This window comes from Lygodium microphyllum, chromosome 10, assembly GCF_053477565.2.
Source record: "Lygodium microphyllum isolate KBCC chromosome 10, Lygodium_microphyllum_v1.1.10, whole genome shotgun sequence".
Lineage (NCBI taxonomy): Eukaryota > Viridiplantae > Streptophyta > Polypodiopsida > Schizaeales > Lygodiaceae > Lygodium > Lygodium microphyllum.
This window is the reverse complement of record NC_141144.1, coordinates 94927945-94941472: the sequence shown is the minus strand read 5'-3', so window position 1 is coordinate 94941472 and position 13528 is coordinate 94927945. Positions and strand designations below refer to the sequence as shown.

The 13528-nt window shown below is 39.5% G+C and overlaps 1 protein-coding gene across 1 annotated transcript in view; it reads right to left on the bottom strand.

Moving 5' to 3' along the window:
- LOC148030302 (uncharacterized) overlaps positions 1–8552 on the bottom strand; it is a 57370-nt gene extending 48818 nt beyond the window's left edge. The window contains exons 1-2 of the mRNA XM_087686586.1: positions 7812–8552; positions 7542–7640 (exon numbers count right to left, since the gene is read on the bottom strand). Coding sequence (XP_087542712.1) covers positions 7542–7640; positions 7812–8306 — 594 coding nt within the window. The 5' untranslated portion in view covers positions 8307–8552. The remainder of the gene's footprint in view (positions 1–7541; positions 7641–7811) is intronic.
- Between the last annotated feature and the right edge of the window lie 4976 nt (positions 8553–13528).

Sequence of the window (13528 nt, the reverse complement as noted above, 5' to 3'; positions counted from 1 at the left end):
TTACCAGCTAGTGCAATCGCACTCTAGTTGTCACAGTAGACGACGGTTGGTGAAGCACATGGGAACTAAAGCACCGTCGCTAAGCTCCTCAGGTAGATGGCCTTCATGATACCATCAAAGAGAGCCCTAGCTGCCACCGTCTCTTGCTTTCGATAGACCCAAGAGATGGAAGCCATGCCCAAGGTAAAGATACAACTGCCACAGAAATGCCGTGTATCAAAATCTCCTACCCAATCAAAATCTATGTATCCCTACAAACATAAACCAAAACCATAAGTCAAGCCATAAGAAAATATATATCTTGAATATCTCAAGACACAAAGACATACAATCCAATGTGACATCTGAGATGCAGTAAAATACTGACTCAACAAACTAACTGAGTATGCTAAACCTAATCCAGTATGAATGAACCAAAGCAATTTCCCTAGAATAGATCTATAGGTGTGCTCACCGAAGGGACGACCCAAGGTATCCTTAGACAAGTGGATGGTGGGATTAAGAGGTGTGCCCACAAGCCGTGTCTGATCCTTGCAATACTGATCTACTAACTAAAGAACGTGCTTCTGCTGTGCCATAAAAATACATCCCCAAATCAGTTACATCCATCCCCAAAAAATAAGACAACAAACAAAGGTTTGTCATCTCGAAAGTAACATAAAGCTTGATCTTAATTTCTCCAATGGTGGGAAGAATCTAAGCCAATGATAAGTAAATAATCTACATACAATAGAATATAGTTGACCCCCTCTGAAGTGATGCGGACACATAAGTTCGGATCATAAGGGATAAAATGGTATCCATGAGTTCAAAGGAACTCATCCATCCTCTGGAACCAATACCGCAATGCTTGCTTCAGCCCATAAAGAGTTTTCTACAAGTGAAAGACCTTTTTTCGATTAGCAGAAGAAAACTGAGGCGATTGTTCCACATATCCTTCTGACTCCAAATAACCATTGATAAAAGTCTCTTTTGGCATCCCTTTAATAGATCGGCCAACCATGGTGAGCAACTAGTGCAATCAACATTCAAAATGATATCAACTCCGGAATAGGAGCAAAGGTCTCTTCATAGTCAATGCCATGTTTCTATCAAAATCCTTGCAATACAAGGCAAGCCTTGTACTTGTCTAAACTCCCATCAGCCTTTAGCTTAGTCCTAAAGATCCACTTCGTCCCAATGACTTTCTTGCGACTCAGACGATCCACCAAGTTCAAGTCCCATTGTGATCAATGTTCTCTAGCTCCTTCTACATGGCCTCTCACCATTGGGGTGGTTGAAGTATCTCCTACCAACTATCCAGCTCAGAACGTGCTATATAATCAGCTATAAATAGCAACACAATGAAGCATGAGGTGCAAGCCAAGCAAAACTTCTAGCACCCTCTAGAGTGGAATCTGGTAGAAAAATCCCTTAATTCTACATAGTCTACTGGTACCAATGAGATAACAGGTCCCACAAAGAGGAACCTAGGAGCTGAAGAATCTACAGTAAGGTTAGAAGCAACCAATAGACCTGGCTCAAAAGGCACTATCTCCCATAAAATAATCTCAAGAAATCGTACAAAGTCTAGTGTAGAAGACTGCACAATATTCATCTCATCAAAAACTCTCTCTCCTAACAATCACCTTGTTTGTTAAAGGATCAAACGGATGATAGGCCTTCACTTCAGAAAAGTAACCTACAAAAATCAGGAGATCAACTCAAGGAGTGAGCTTTCATATCTTATCATCAAGGGTGTGCATGAATTGAATATTTATGACTCCCAAAGATCCTAAAGTGAAGAATAACACGCGGAGAGCCAAAGAATGCCTCATACCTAAGGGACAACCATAGTCGAGCACCGATTGAGGACGTACATTGAAGTGTTAGCAACCGCAACCCAAGGGCGCTCAGGGAGCTCTCGTGTCTATAGTATAGAGAGTGCCCTGTTCATGATGCTTCAATTCCTACGTTCGTAGAGATAAGTTGGCTAGAGATACCATACTCCTATAGAACCTCGGAAAACTTGTGGGAGGTAAACTCACTACCACTATCACTCCTCATACATCCTACACGACAACCAGTCTAGTGATTGACCAATAGCACCCAAGTGGAGAAACAGCTAAATGTGTCGAACTTATGATTGAGAAAGCACACCCATATGTACCTAGAATGATCATCCGCTATCAAAAAGAAATACAACACACCATTCAAGGCAACAATGAATGTCAGCCCACAAAGATCAACCTGAAGCGATCTAAGAAGCGCATCAACTCTATACATGGACTGCTAAGGGAATGGGATATTAAAACCACCCTTCCACTTCGGATAGGGTGGTAAATAACCTGATTAAGCACAAATTTCACGTAAACTGAAAGTGCACACTTCAACACTTTAATCTTGAACATTGGACACCCAGTTGTCTTCAAAGCTGGTGCCCCTTGAGGTATTTCTTTATCTTATATTGTAAATGGAAGGAGTACAATTGAGATTCTCTTATCTTCTCTGCTAATCCAAGCGCCTCTTACTATCAAAATTGACCAACAAGCCTCCAAACCAATTTGCCCCTTGGTTTACCCTACTCCCTGAATCACAAATTCAAGCCCAAATCTAATATTGGTTGGCTAGCCTCTTGAATCTCCCTGAAATTCCTCAATTTCAGCTATTGGAATTCAAGTCCTAGGCTCTCAATTTTTGCACGCATCCCGAGGTGGTTGTCAAGCCCTAATTCTTATTGCAAATTAGGATTTACAGCAAAGATTAAGCCAAATCTCTTCCTCCGCGATTCGGGATCCGTTCGGAGTACGACACACTCTAAAGCTCGTAATCTCTACCTTGATCCCAAAGATACAAGAATTCGAGGTTTAGTATTCACTACATAGTGTGTTTGCTGCATAAGCACTATGTATTCATTATTCATTTACTTTATTATTCATTTTATTCACTATCTCTCAGTTATCCTAACCCTAACCCTAACTGTGTTTTGAGTTTATCAATCTGTGCTTTGCCATATGATTGGTTTCATGCTTTTTGTATTTAGAGCATTTCTTCACACTTGCCACATCATCCCTCTTTCTTCAGAGATTAATGTTTTTTCAAAATATTCTTCAAAGTTTCTAGGCTTGTTATCTCGTTGATGATAAGTTGTTCCACAAACCATGCTGCCATCTCTACCATCAAGCCTCCTAGTATGCCCCAATCCAACCATCTCCTAATTAAAAAGTTACATCCCTAAACATATACGATAGGTGCCTAGAGCATTGGCCACTAACCACTAACCATAAGGTGATTAGACATGAACGTGCCCATGAGGTTAAGGATCTCGTTGCGCAAACATGATATACAAGCTGGGGTGATTAAGAGGTCCTATTAAAAGGATGCAAAGGCTCATTTCTGCCACATATGTAATCACAACAATTAGACTCTAGACCCTAGGCACTATCATTCACACATTAAGATTCTCACAAGGACGTGAAATTTTGATGCTTTGCTTAGCATTTGATTAAAAGTTGTAGCATCTACCACTTGGACAGTGTCCCTCATGAAAAATTATTCACTTACCCAAGTCTCCCTTATACAACCATGATGAAAATCATGCAATGCAAAGGGAAGGTACAACAGGGAAGGGAGGCCCATGTCAAAGACTAAGTGTTGAATCCTATAGAATATCAAGAAAGCGTAGGAACCCCCTCTCAACCCTAGATATTGAGGCTGAAGGAGGAAGAGGAGCTTGATGTCAGTCTTTGTGTGGTATCAAGAATCATGGTGAAATATAAAGAGGAGAATGAAGCACCCAGAGTAGAAGAGCAAGGTAGAAGTTACCATCATCATAACATCAAGAGAGATGTTGCACGATCTACCTCAAGAAGGGAAGCCTCCATGTTGATGGAAGAGCAAATCTCCTAGGAAGATAAAACAACAAAGGAATGGTGCACATCTCATATTTCCAACCTAGGAAAGACCAATGAAAATCTGCATATTAGCCCTACACGGAAATACAAAAACCCTGCAAGAGAAACCAAAATTTGCAAAACAAAGGTTAGTAGTGAGATGCTTCAAAGAAAAACAAAACAAAAAAAGAAACGTCTGAAACGTTTAGAAACGAAACGCGAGTTGTTTTAAATAGGGATTTTTAATAGTTTTGATTGGAGAAAGAGGTTTTAAACCTCTATGGAACTCTCTCTTAAACAAAGAATGACTAATTGTGCTTAAGTGATAATAGAGTCAATTGATAATAATACATTATACGTTATATATCCATGATCCATTATTGACTTGTCACTTATGTCAAAGTTAGTCTTTGAACAAGCTATACTATGGAATAGAACTCAAACATTATGATTCATACATATCATACGAAGAAAATTGAAATCAACATGTAAATAGCCTATCTATAATATGGACTGAGTCAAAGTTGCAACATCATGATTTTCATTTCAAAACAAAGTGACAAAATGACAAAATCGAGAATAAATTGTAATATATCATAAATAACTCATAAATGAGAGTAAAGTCATATAATATTCAAATCTCGAGACAAGAATAGATACTAGATAAATCACAAAAAAATCAGTCTCTTATCCAAAATCTTTAACCCTCACAAGCAATTACACATCATCATCATCATCATGTTTAACATCGCCCAATAGTTTTGTCAAAAAAACATGTTTTGGGTTTCAACTTACTTAAAAAATTTAAAATTTTAAAAACGTCAATGTTTTTTTCTCTCAAAAACGTTTTGTACTTTAAGAAACATTTCATAAGTTTCAAATTCAAAGAAACGCATTTCTTAGCTGCTATGCAAAGTACAAATGTACATAAAATACAACAGAATGAGAAAATACATCATCTCATCCAATACCCATCATCTTTCCAAGAAAGGCAAAACGTTTCGCTAAGACATTTTTAGTGAGCATATCTACAAAATTTTGGTTAGTTGAGATCTTAGCAAGCTCAATGGACTTGTCCTCAAGAACGTGTTTGAGAAAGTTGTAACACATCTCAATGTGCTTTGTCTTCGCATGGAAGACTAGATTCCTGGCCAGCTGAATGACACTCAGAGAATCCAAATGCAATGTAGGGACCACATCAATAATATCAAGGTCTACCACCAAACAGCCTAACCAAAGAGCCTCCACGAAAGCCTCGGTGACTACAACATACTCTGCCTCTGTCGTAGATAAGGCCATGCATTTTTGCATCCTAGACATCCAAGAAACAACACCTCCAACAAAGATGAAGACATATCCAAAGGTAAACTTCTTACTATCTGCATGTCCTGCATAATCAAGGTCAATGTACCCCACAACTCTTGTATCTTGGCCACCATAATATATGCACATATTTGCTGTCACGGAAACGTGATATTTTCAGATGCTCTAATCTTGCCAATAACATTTGATAAAGATATTAATCACATGTGCAAGGTTGTTTGAGCACATGTGATACACATGACAATTATTTCACGATAACAGACCAAGGATCCCGAAATACAATGGGTATCAAAGGCAAAAGTTGTAATAAGTTATGCCTGACAAGTACTAGGTAAAACCTGGTATCAAATATAGACCTAAACCAATTTATTGGCCACTAATGTCAGTGGTGACATTAAAGACTAGGCTTTAATCAATTAATTAATGTCAATCTAAGGATCAATAACTACTCAGGAATACTTGGAAAACAAATTGGCCTAGTCAATTTAATTATTGGCCGGTAAGATTAATTTTCTAAGCACTAGAATAATTATTATATTAATTTTTAAAATTAATATTTTGAAAATTAATTTAATAAGCTGAATAATGCTAAAAAATGCGATTAGAAGGCTGGCACATGGTGAAACTAGCCCATGCAAGTAAAAAAAACATTTTTAGGGACTGGTGGAAGTCTATTCCAATTATCATGAGAAAGAAGACGGCTGTTAGAGAGCAAGGAGAGGCTACTAATGTGATTTGCAACCACCAGGGATCAATCCTACAGCATGTGACAGCAGTTTGGAGCCCTCCAAGAGTAGGTGACAACAGCCCAAGGTCCTTCTAGTGCAGACGACAACATAGAGGATGGGGCAGCAATCTTTCTGGTGGTCCTAACCTATAGATGACAACTTCCATGGCTGTTTGATTAAGACAGCAGCAGTTTTTCAACATTTCTCTCGATGAAACTTTGAAATTTCTCTCTCTACAATATTCTCTCATATCCCCCAGCCATCTCTTAAGTTGTCTCAACATCTTCCAGCAATTTAAGTCGTCAAAAAAAGAGATTTCACTCAATCTCTGCTATAAACCGTAATTCACAATAAAAATTAGGGTTTTAACAACCGCCTCAAGATGTGTGCTCAAAAATGAGAGCCTAGGACTTGACTTTCAAAAGCTGAAATTGAGAAATTTTAGGAGATTCAAGAGGCCATTCAGCCTATATCAGATCTAGGGTTGAATTTGTCTTTCAAGGAACAGGATGAATGCCCATCCCCAAGTAAACCAAGGGGCAAATTTGTTTGGAGGCTTGCTGGTCAGTTTTGACAGCCAGCTTGTTGCCCCTGCATCCATTTTATATCCATAGAGCAAAAATCTATCTATGTATTCTTCCAAGCTCAAGATTTGGTCTAACTCCGATGTGATATGGACAGCACAGATCTCAAGGTACTGTGCAGCAGCCCCAAGTAGCAATTATCAAGTGTCATCTGGTATTAAGATGCTGCCAAGATCCCAAGCCACCTTCCAAACTTGCTGCCCCTATTTTATGTCCATAGACTGCAAATCTATCAGAGTGTATGCTAGATACAAAACCTCCAAGCTCATCTTGCGAAGATGCATGGATCAGGTCTCCAAAGGCACCCAAACGTTGTTGTACGCCATTCCACGGTGGGACCAATCTTTGATTTTACTGAAATTAAAGGTGGCGTTCATACAACAAGAACTATCTGTCTAAACTACCCTTGTTTTTGTGCATTCAACTAATGTATGGCACCTAATGTCTCCTCCCAGTACTTGAAGCAAGCTTAAAATTAGCGACATGGTCCAATGGCTTCTTTTGTCGAAAGCTCAAAGAGGAGGATGCTTCCTTCATATCAAATTCAGTTCACTCAGTAGTACTCCATCTTCAACCCTGATTCTGAGCATGGCTTCTCCACCACCTAATCCAATACTAGATATCAATTTCCCAATCTCTGTTAGGCAACTCCTTCACATCCACCCCCATAGTTATATCTGCTTGATGAGTTGTCTGGACTGTCCATTGCAAACCAAACCGGATGATTCTAGCACAATCATCTAGACTTCTCATAGCCAACTATTTCACACAAGCCTCTGCTTCTGGTGGCAAGATCCAACCCTCTCACCAGCATTACATATGGTGTTTGAACTTTGACCCTGGATAAACTATAAATGAATTTTTTTTGCACCCTTGAAATGCTATCTATCTCACATGTTTCACAGTAGACCTGTTTCTTAAGCTAGGAATCTGTTAACTTCCCCTTCCTCGCCACAAATTATGTAGTAACACATTAACTGGAGCTCCAGGATATAGAAACCATCTTGATCTTTAAAAGTTCAGAAAAACATTACCTCGCGCTCCAACCTCTTGAGCTTTGCTGAGTCGAATTCCAGACGCTGAGATGGAAAAAACTCATCCAATGATTTGCACAAATATGCATTCTTGCTTACCTGCACTGATGACAAGCACAATTTGGTGCAGAAAATATGGGAAGTAAAAACACAATTTCAGAATTTTGATAGGCAGAAACAATAACAGCAGACACAAATTGAGTGCCTGCAGACAACACTTATTGAACATAAGTAGACTATTCGTGTTTTGGGGGAGTAAGCCTAGTCTACCAGACGTTTTCTTTTCGCCTTTGGTGAGTTATACTTCAATATGGTTCTGACAACAGCAATCACAAATGTGATGCTTAAGTACCCAATGGGGACTGTCAGCAGCCATGGCAAAGAGGTGCTCCCGACCCTCGGACCTGGGATGGCATTGACAGCAGCTCCAGTCATTTGGTAAAAATCCTCTGCCTTCTCCTGGATCCAAGACATTTCAACCTCCTCATATTCGTCCTCAGGAGGAGAGGCCGTGGCCTTCTCATCTTTCGGTATAGCGGATGCCTCCTGTGAAGAAGAAGAAGCCGTCTCGCTGTCGCCTCTCTTAGATTTTCGCGCACTAGCAAGGAATGCAAATGGGTGTCTGTGGGTGGGGGCCTGGCTGCATGATGATAAGGGGAACTGAATACGGTTCTTAGAGAGGGGATTGCAGGCGAGAGGATGGGGAAGACAAGGAGCAGGAGAGTGGCAGAGGGGCGAGTCCACCAGCAGGTGATGGGAACCCATTTGAGCGAACTCCTTTTCTGTCCTGCAGATTTCACCTGATGGAGACCTTACTGCATACGATCATTGGATTTCTGTATTGGCCCTCTCTGTATTTAACACTCTCAGACTGTTACTGGCACTCTCGGACTGTCATGAGCCTCCCAGTACAGACGATTCTCCTCCTCCTCCAAAGATGATGGCAGAACCGAAGGCAAGAGAATTCTAGGCCGGATTCGCATACGTCCGGACGAGAGTCTTTACCCGGATAAAGATGGGCGGAATAGCTTCCACACTCAACGGACAACAAAGCATATTTAATTTAATCTCTTCCACAATTCCACACATCCAGTTCTAGTCTAGACACGATCTATTGAAAAGTGCACTGTCTACGAACAAAGCTAGGTTGACAAGTGCATCTCAGTAAAGGAGTATGAAGCTTTATATGCAATTCTTGCATGTTTATTATGTAGCAGTTTTACTGATAGTGTTTAAACATGCGTCGTATTTCGAAGCGAAGTACGTTCGTAGATTAGATTCAGCTTTGTTTAAATACATGGAGGACATCAAAAGGAGAATATGTATGTATATGTAGTTCGAGTCAATAATCGCGAGTATGAACGTTATTTTAGTTTTACTATGTTAAATGAGGTTTCTTCTTTTCAAAAAATAATACTTTTTATATCTTGATGGGTGTCCGTATAGGTTATTGTACCCTGTCACGGTTGCATTTTTCTTACGGATGGTACCATGCTCAAAATTCCTAGCCTTATCTATGATATCAACTATTGCTTTTGTGTTGACCTCAAAGCTATCCTCAAATAGCCAGAATGTTTTTGTGTCTTTTTTCATTTTCTTGACGGGATTTCTTCAGTGTTGTTGGATTCTTTTCTCGATGTACATCGTCTATTCGACGTACTTCTTGATGTTTTTCTTACATCTTATGTTGTAGATGAAGTACTTGCTTTTGCATCTCTGCGCTAGCACTTCTGGACAGACTCGTGGGTTTTGGTTGCTGATGGTGCCGAACGATTTGGAAGTACTTGAGCTAGTGGCAGGAATTGCAGTGGTTGAGGCTACAAGTTTGGAGCTTGGTTTGCTTCTGTCTTCATTTTTGTGAGAGAAGTTGATATTGTCATTTTAAAATTTTTAAATATTTGAGAAAATGATATGTTTGATAACATGTATGTTATGTAGTTTATGTTGTTGAATGGATCAAACCTTCTCAATCGTTATTGCAAATTTGTCACGACCGTGATTATACTGGTTATTTCTCATGTAATCTTCTAGTGTGTCCTTACCTTCTTTTTTCGTAACTTCTACCAACTGGTTGAGTGAGATGTTAAATCCGTAGTGCAACACCTCATTAGATACATTCTGATGTCATTTGTTCGTGTCCAATAGTGCTTGGGTCATGCTTGTTCGTAGTGGATTGTCAGCCATATCTTCGTACTCAAGTTCGAGTTTGTCAAGTATGTATTTGAGGAATCTTGCATGTTAAGTGCATATAAGTTAGCATTGTTGTTTGTAGTAAAATTTAACAATGTGAAGTTTTAAGAGATTGTGTACCAATTGCAAGCTTGTCATCTAACGCGAGACGTCGTTCATTATCGAGAATTTGAGTGCATGTGGCCATTAGTTTTCGGAGGTCATTGTACGTTGCGAAGCCATTGATGTATATTGATGGCTTTTGCCCAGCAATGTTTGCCATTCTCATCTGGTTTGTTGTTACATACCTACGATTCTGGGTGTTTGCAAGACGGTTGTCGATAGGGCCTTGGGTGTTCCTATGGTTTTAAATGTATAGTTGGAACATCAGCATGCATAGATGAATGTGGTTAGGTAAAGTAATCTATTAGTTTTTAAATACATAGTAGGTATAGTTTGGTTTGTGTGTACCTCATCCGGAGTCATCTTTGCCTTGATGGGTGTTATGTATCTGTAAAGGAGAAAATAAGAAAAGTACATTAGTTTGTTAATAAATCTATTAGTTAGAGAAGAGAATTTGGAGAACACATTGGTCTATTAACATGCAACGTTTGAAAGAAGATAAAGAAGTTTGATTTATTACTTGCTACAAGAAGCGTATGAGATTGTTGTGTGATAGAATGTGTTGTATTTAATGTTTTTTTTATAATTGAGTTGTGTTGTTTATTTACTTGAGTCATGGCATCAAGGAAGGTGTCAAAGCAAAGGCAGATGGATCTAGAAGGCCGATGATACGCAAATTTCTTCTTTCGGTTACACAGGAGAGCATTACGTACACTAGTCCTGGTACGTACACGCTTCTAATGTGTAGAAGTGCTTATTGGTTCATGGTGGCTCCTTGTGATTTGTGACCAATGATCGCGTATGTGAGGGTCAAAGAGAACATGGATTTATGGTACCACTTACTATTCAGTGCCTTGCATTGGTGCTTGTTGCACCACAGGGTGAGTTGTTGGTTCGTTGAAACGATCATGACCAAGATTCATGATATCATTTGATTGTTTATTGTGTCGATACGGTTGATCTTATATATCACACCATTTGCTACACCTATGGTGAGGTCAATGTTCTTGGTTATCATTGCAGTCACCCCAATTACTATCTCATCTATCTCGTGGAAGCTCTTGTCATGTAGCTAGGTCTACAATGTTGGCTCATCATGTGCATTCGTCTAAACTTTGATGGTCTGGATTTGTTCACCTATATAGTATTTGTGTAAAATCTGCTTGTTATATTTGCAAATATCTTCCTTATGTGTACATACAATTGTTATTTTTTTATCGACAAATATAGGCCGTCCTTCTCGTCAATCATGCACCAATGTAAGCATTCATGTATATCTCGCTTTGTTTGAAAATGATGCCTGATCACTTGTAGGAACTGTAGGAACGGCAAGTTGTGTGCATGTTGAACAGAGGTTTGGAGAGTGTGTTGCTTTCCATGTGCGACATGATGTGACATCGTTCACAAAACTCAAATTGATGGTTGCAAATAGGCAATAACTGTGCAAGATCGCTGAATAATATCACGAGCTTATTGCTGAATGGATTGAGCAGCAAGCCTTGGTAGACGCTCACTATCCAACTCACTATTATATCGAACATTGTCCCTGTTAACATGGAAATCTCATCAATGATGATTATGTCAGCTTCTCTTATTGCAATGTAGCATTCGTACGTCTCTTACAATTGTACTAGATATTGTTGTGCACATACTAGTATCTTGAAATGGTAGTGGACCATGGTGGATAAGCTGCATAGTCTAGTTGCAACTGCTCCTGTGCTCGCTGCCAACAATATGCTCTTATTCCGGGCAATGAGGTTGTAATAGTAGTAATGTATAAGGAAGCTTTTTCCACTGCCTGGTGTGCCACTGATGATGTATAGGACGTATGTCACATTGATGAGCTGGTTTTAGATAGCTTGTTGTTCTATTGTTAGAGTACTTTTAGGAATTGTTCAAAACTCTTTCGTGAGCTATAACATCTTTATTCGTACTGATACAAGGGTACTTTCGTAGTTATAAGCTACTGGAGGTATTATGAATGTCATTGGGTTGTCTTTGATGAAAGGGATCTTTTGAATGATCATGTTCTCAGTTGGTGGGTTCAGTTTGAGGCGCGAGCAAGTTTCTTTACGTGTAGTCCGTGATAAACATTTCAAGGTATTCCTCATCAGACACGAGATCACTAACTTGACACATGATGTAGTATGATTGTGCCAAGTTCTCAACGCTTATTAGTTCAGTCTCTGACCTGAAGGTTATATGTTGCAATAATATGTTGAAAAAAAAACCTTCTGTTTGGTGACCTAGGTGAAAATTGGTGAAACGTACTAGTCTCGTATGCTCCAGCACTATATTCCCACAAGTGTCATGGAGAGTGGATTCGTGATCAGATGTGGTGGTGGTTTTGGTGATGCTGTAGTTTTTATGGTAGTGATAGAATGTTAAATGCTCTAAGCTCGATGGCTAGGCATAGTAAAGGTCTACAGGGTGCATGATGATATTCCCTATCCTTGTGAGCTTCCACTATCATTTTTGTGCGGGGGAGTCCTCAATGTACTTGATGAACTCACTTCTTATAACTATCGAGATCTGTAAGCAATTCAACGTCGCTTTGGTGGGTGATATTGGCTTGCACAACATTGCGCATAAATTAATTTCTGCTTGTTTGCTGGGTCCAAGTCCTGCAATCCAAGTCTATTGGCATCTTTTTTCTGGAGGTTTATCTTCCTGATCGGATCTGCCTTCATTACGTACTTGAGCAGGTAGTAAGAGATGGAAGAGTTTGTTACTCGTTGAATATTCATGTGTGCTCCCCATAGGAGTAGTAACGTTGGGTGACAAGGCACAACATTTCGGTGCTCATCTCTAAGACGATAGTAGATGTATCTTTGAGTTTCAGGGTGTATTATTGGCTCTAGATCATTGTATGAGGCATACGAAAATATGTACTTGCATTTACCGTGGTTGTTACTTTTGCTTATGTAGCAGTCATAATGGCACCTATGAATTTGCTTTGCCATGGTGAGGGCTCTTAGTTTTGTTGTCAAACTGCACCAATCATTGTTATATGGAATGTACGCAGATATCTCGTTTGTCATATTTGCAATGTTTGTCTCATGTAAGCATAGGATTACATGTGGGAGCCCCTATGTTGGATCTCATACCTAATGACATGGTGCTGGTGGACACGCCCAATGCAAATAGGTCTGCCAAGGATGTACTCATTGAAGAAAAGATGAAACTTGGTATGGAAGAGGATGGTGCACTCGACGAGACAATCTTTCCATGAGAATTCGGGATTGAACTCCTTTGCGATGCATTCCAACTTGTTGATCTTGACCCACCTTGTACTAGTGACCTCGTATACAATGAACATAAGAAAGAAATGAGGCATTTCTCATATGTTGACCATTGTGATAAGGTCCTTCAAGTTACACCAGTGCCAAGATGGGGATCCCAGTATTGAGGTGAGAACACTATACCGAAGGATGTGCTTGATGCGCAAGACATGGTCAGCATTTAGTTATCATCATGTTAACTTTGTGTTGTTGGTATGTAAGGATGAGAATAATGCTTGACAAAGCCATTGTAACTTGTATTTTTTGTGTAGATGGATCATTCTTTTGCGAGTTGACAGCATGATGTTGCATTGCAACTATCCAACAGGATTTCTAGAAGCCATAGTTTTTCTTTTTCAAGAAGTCCTAAAGGATGCCATGTGACTTTGTTTCTTCGTAGTATCCATTGATGCT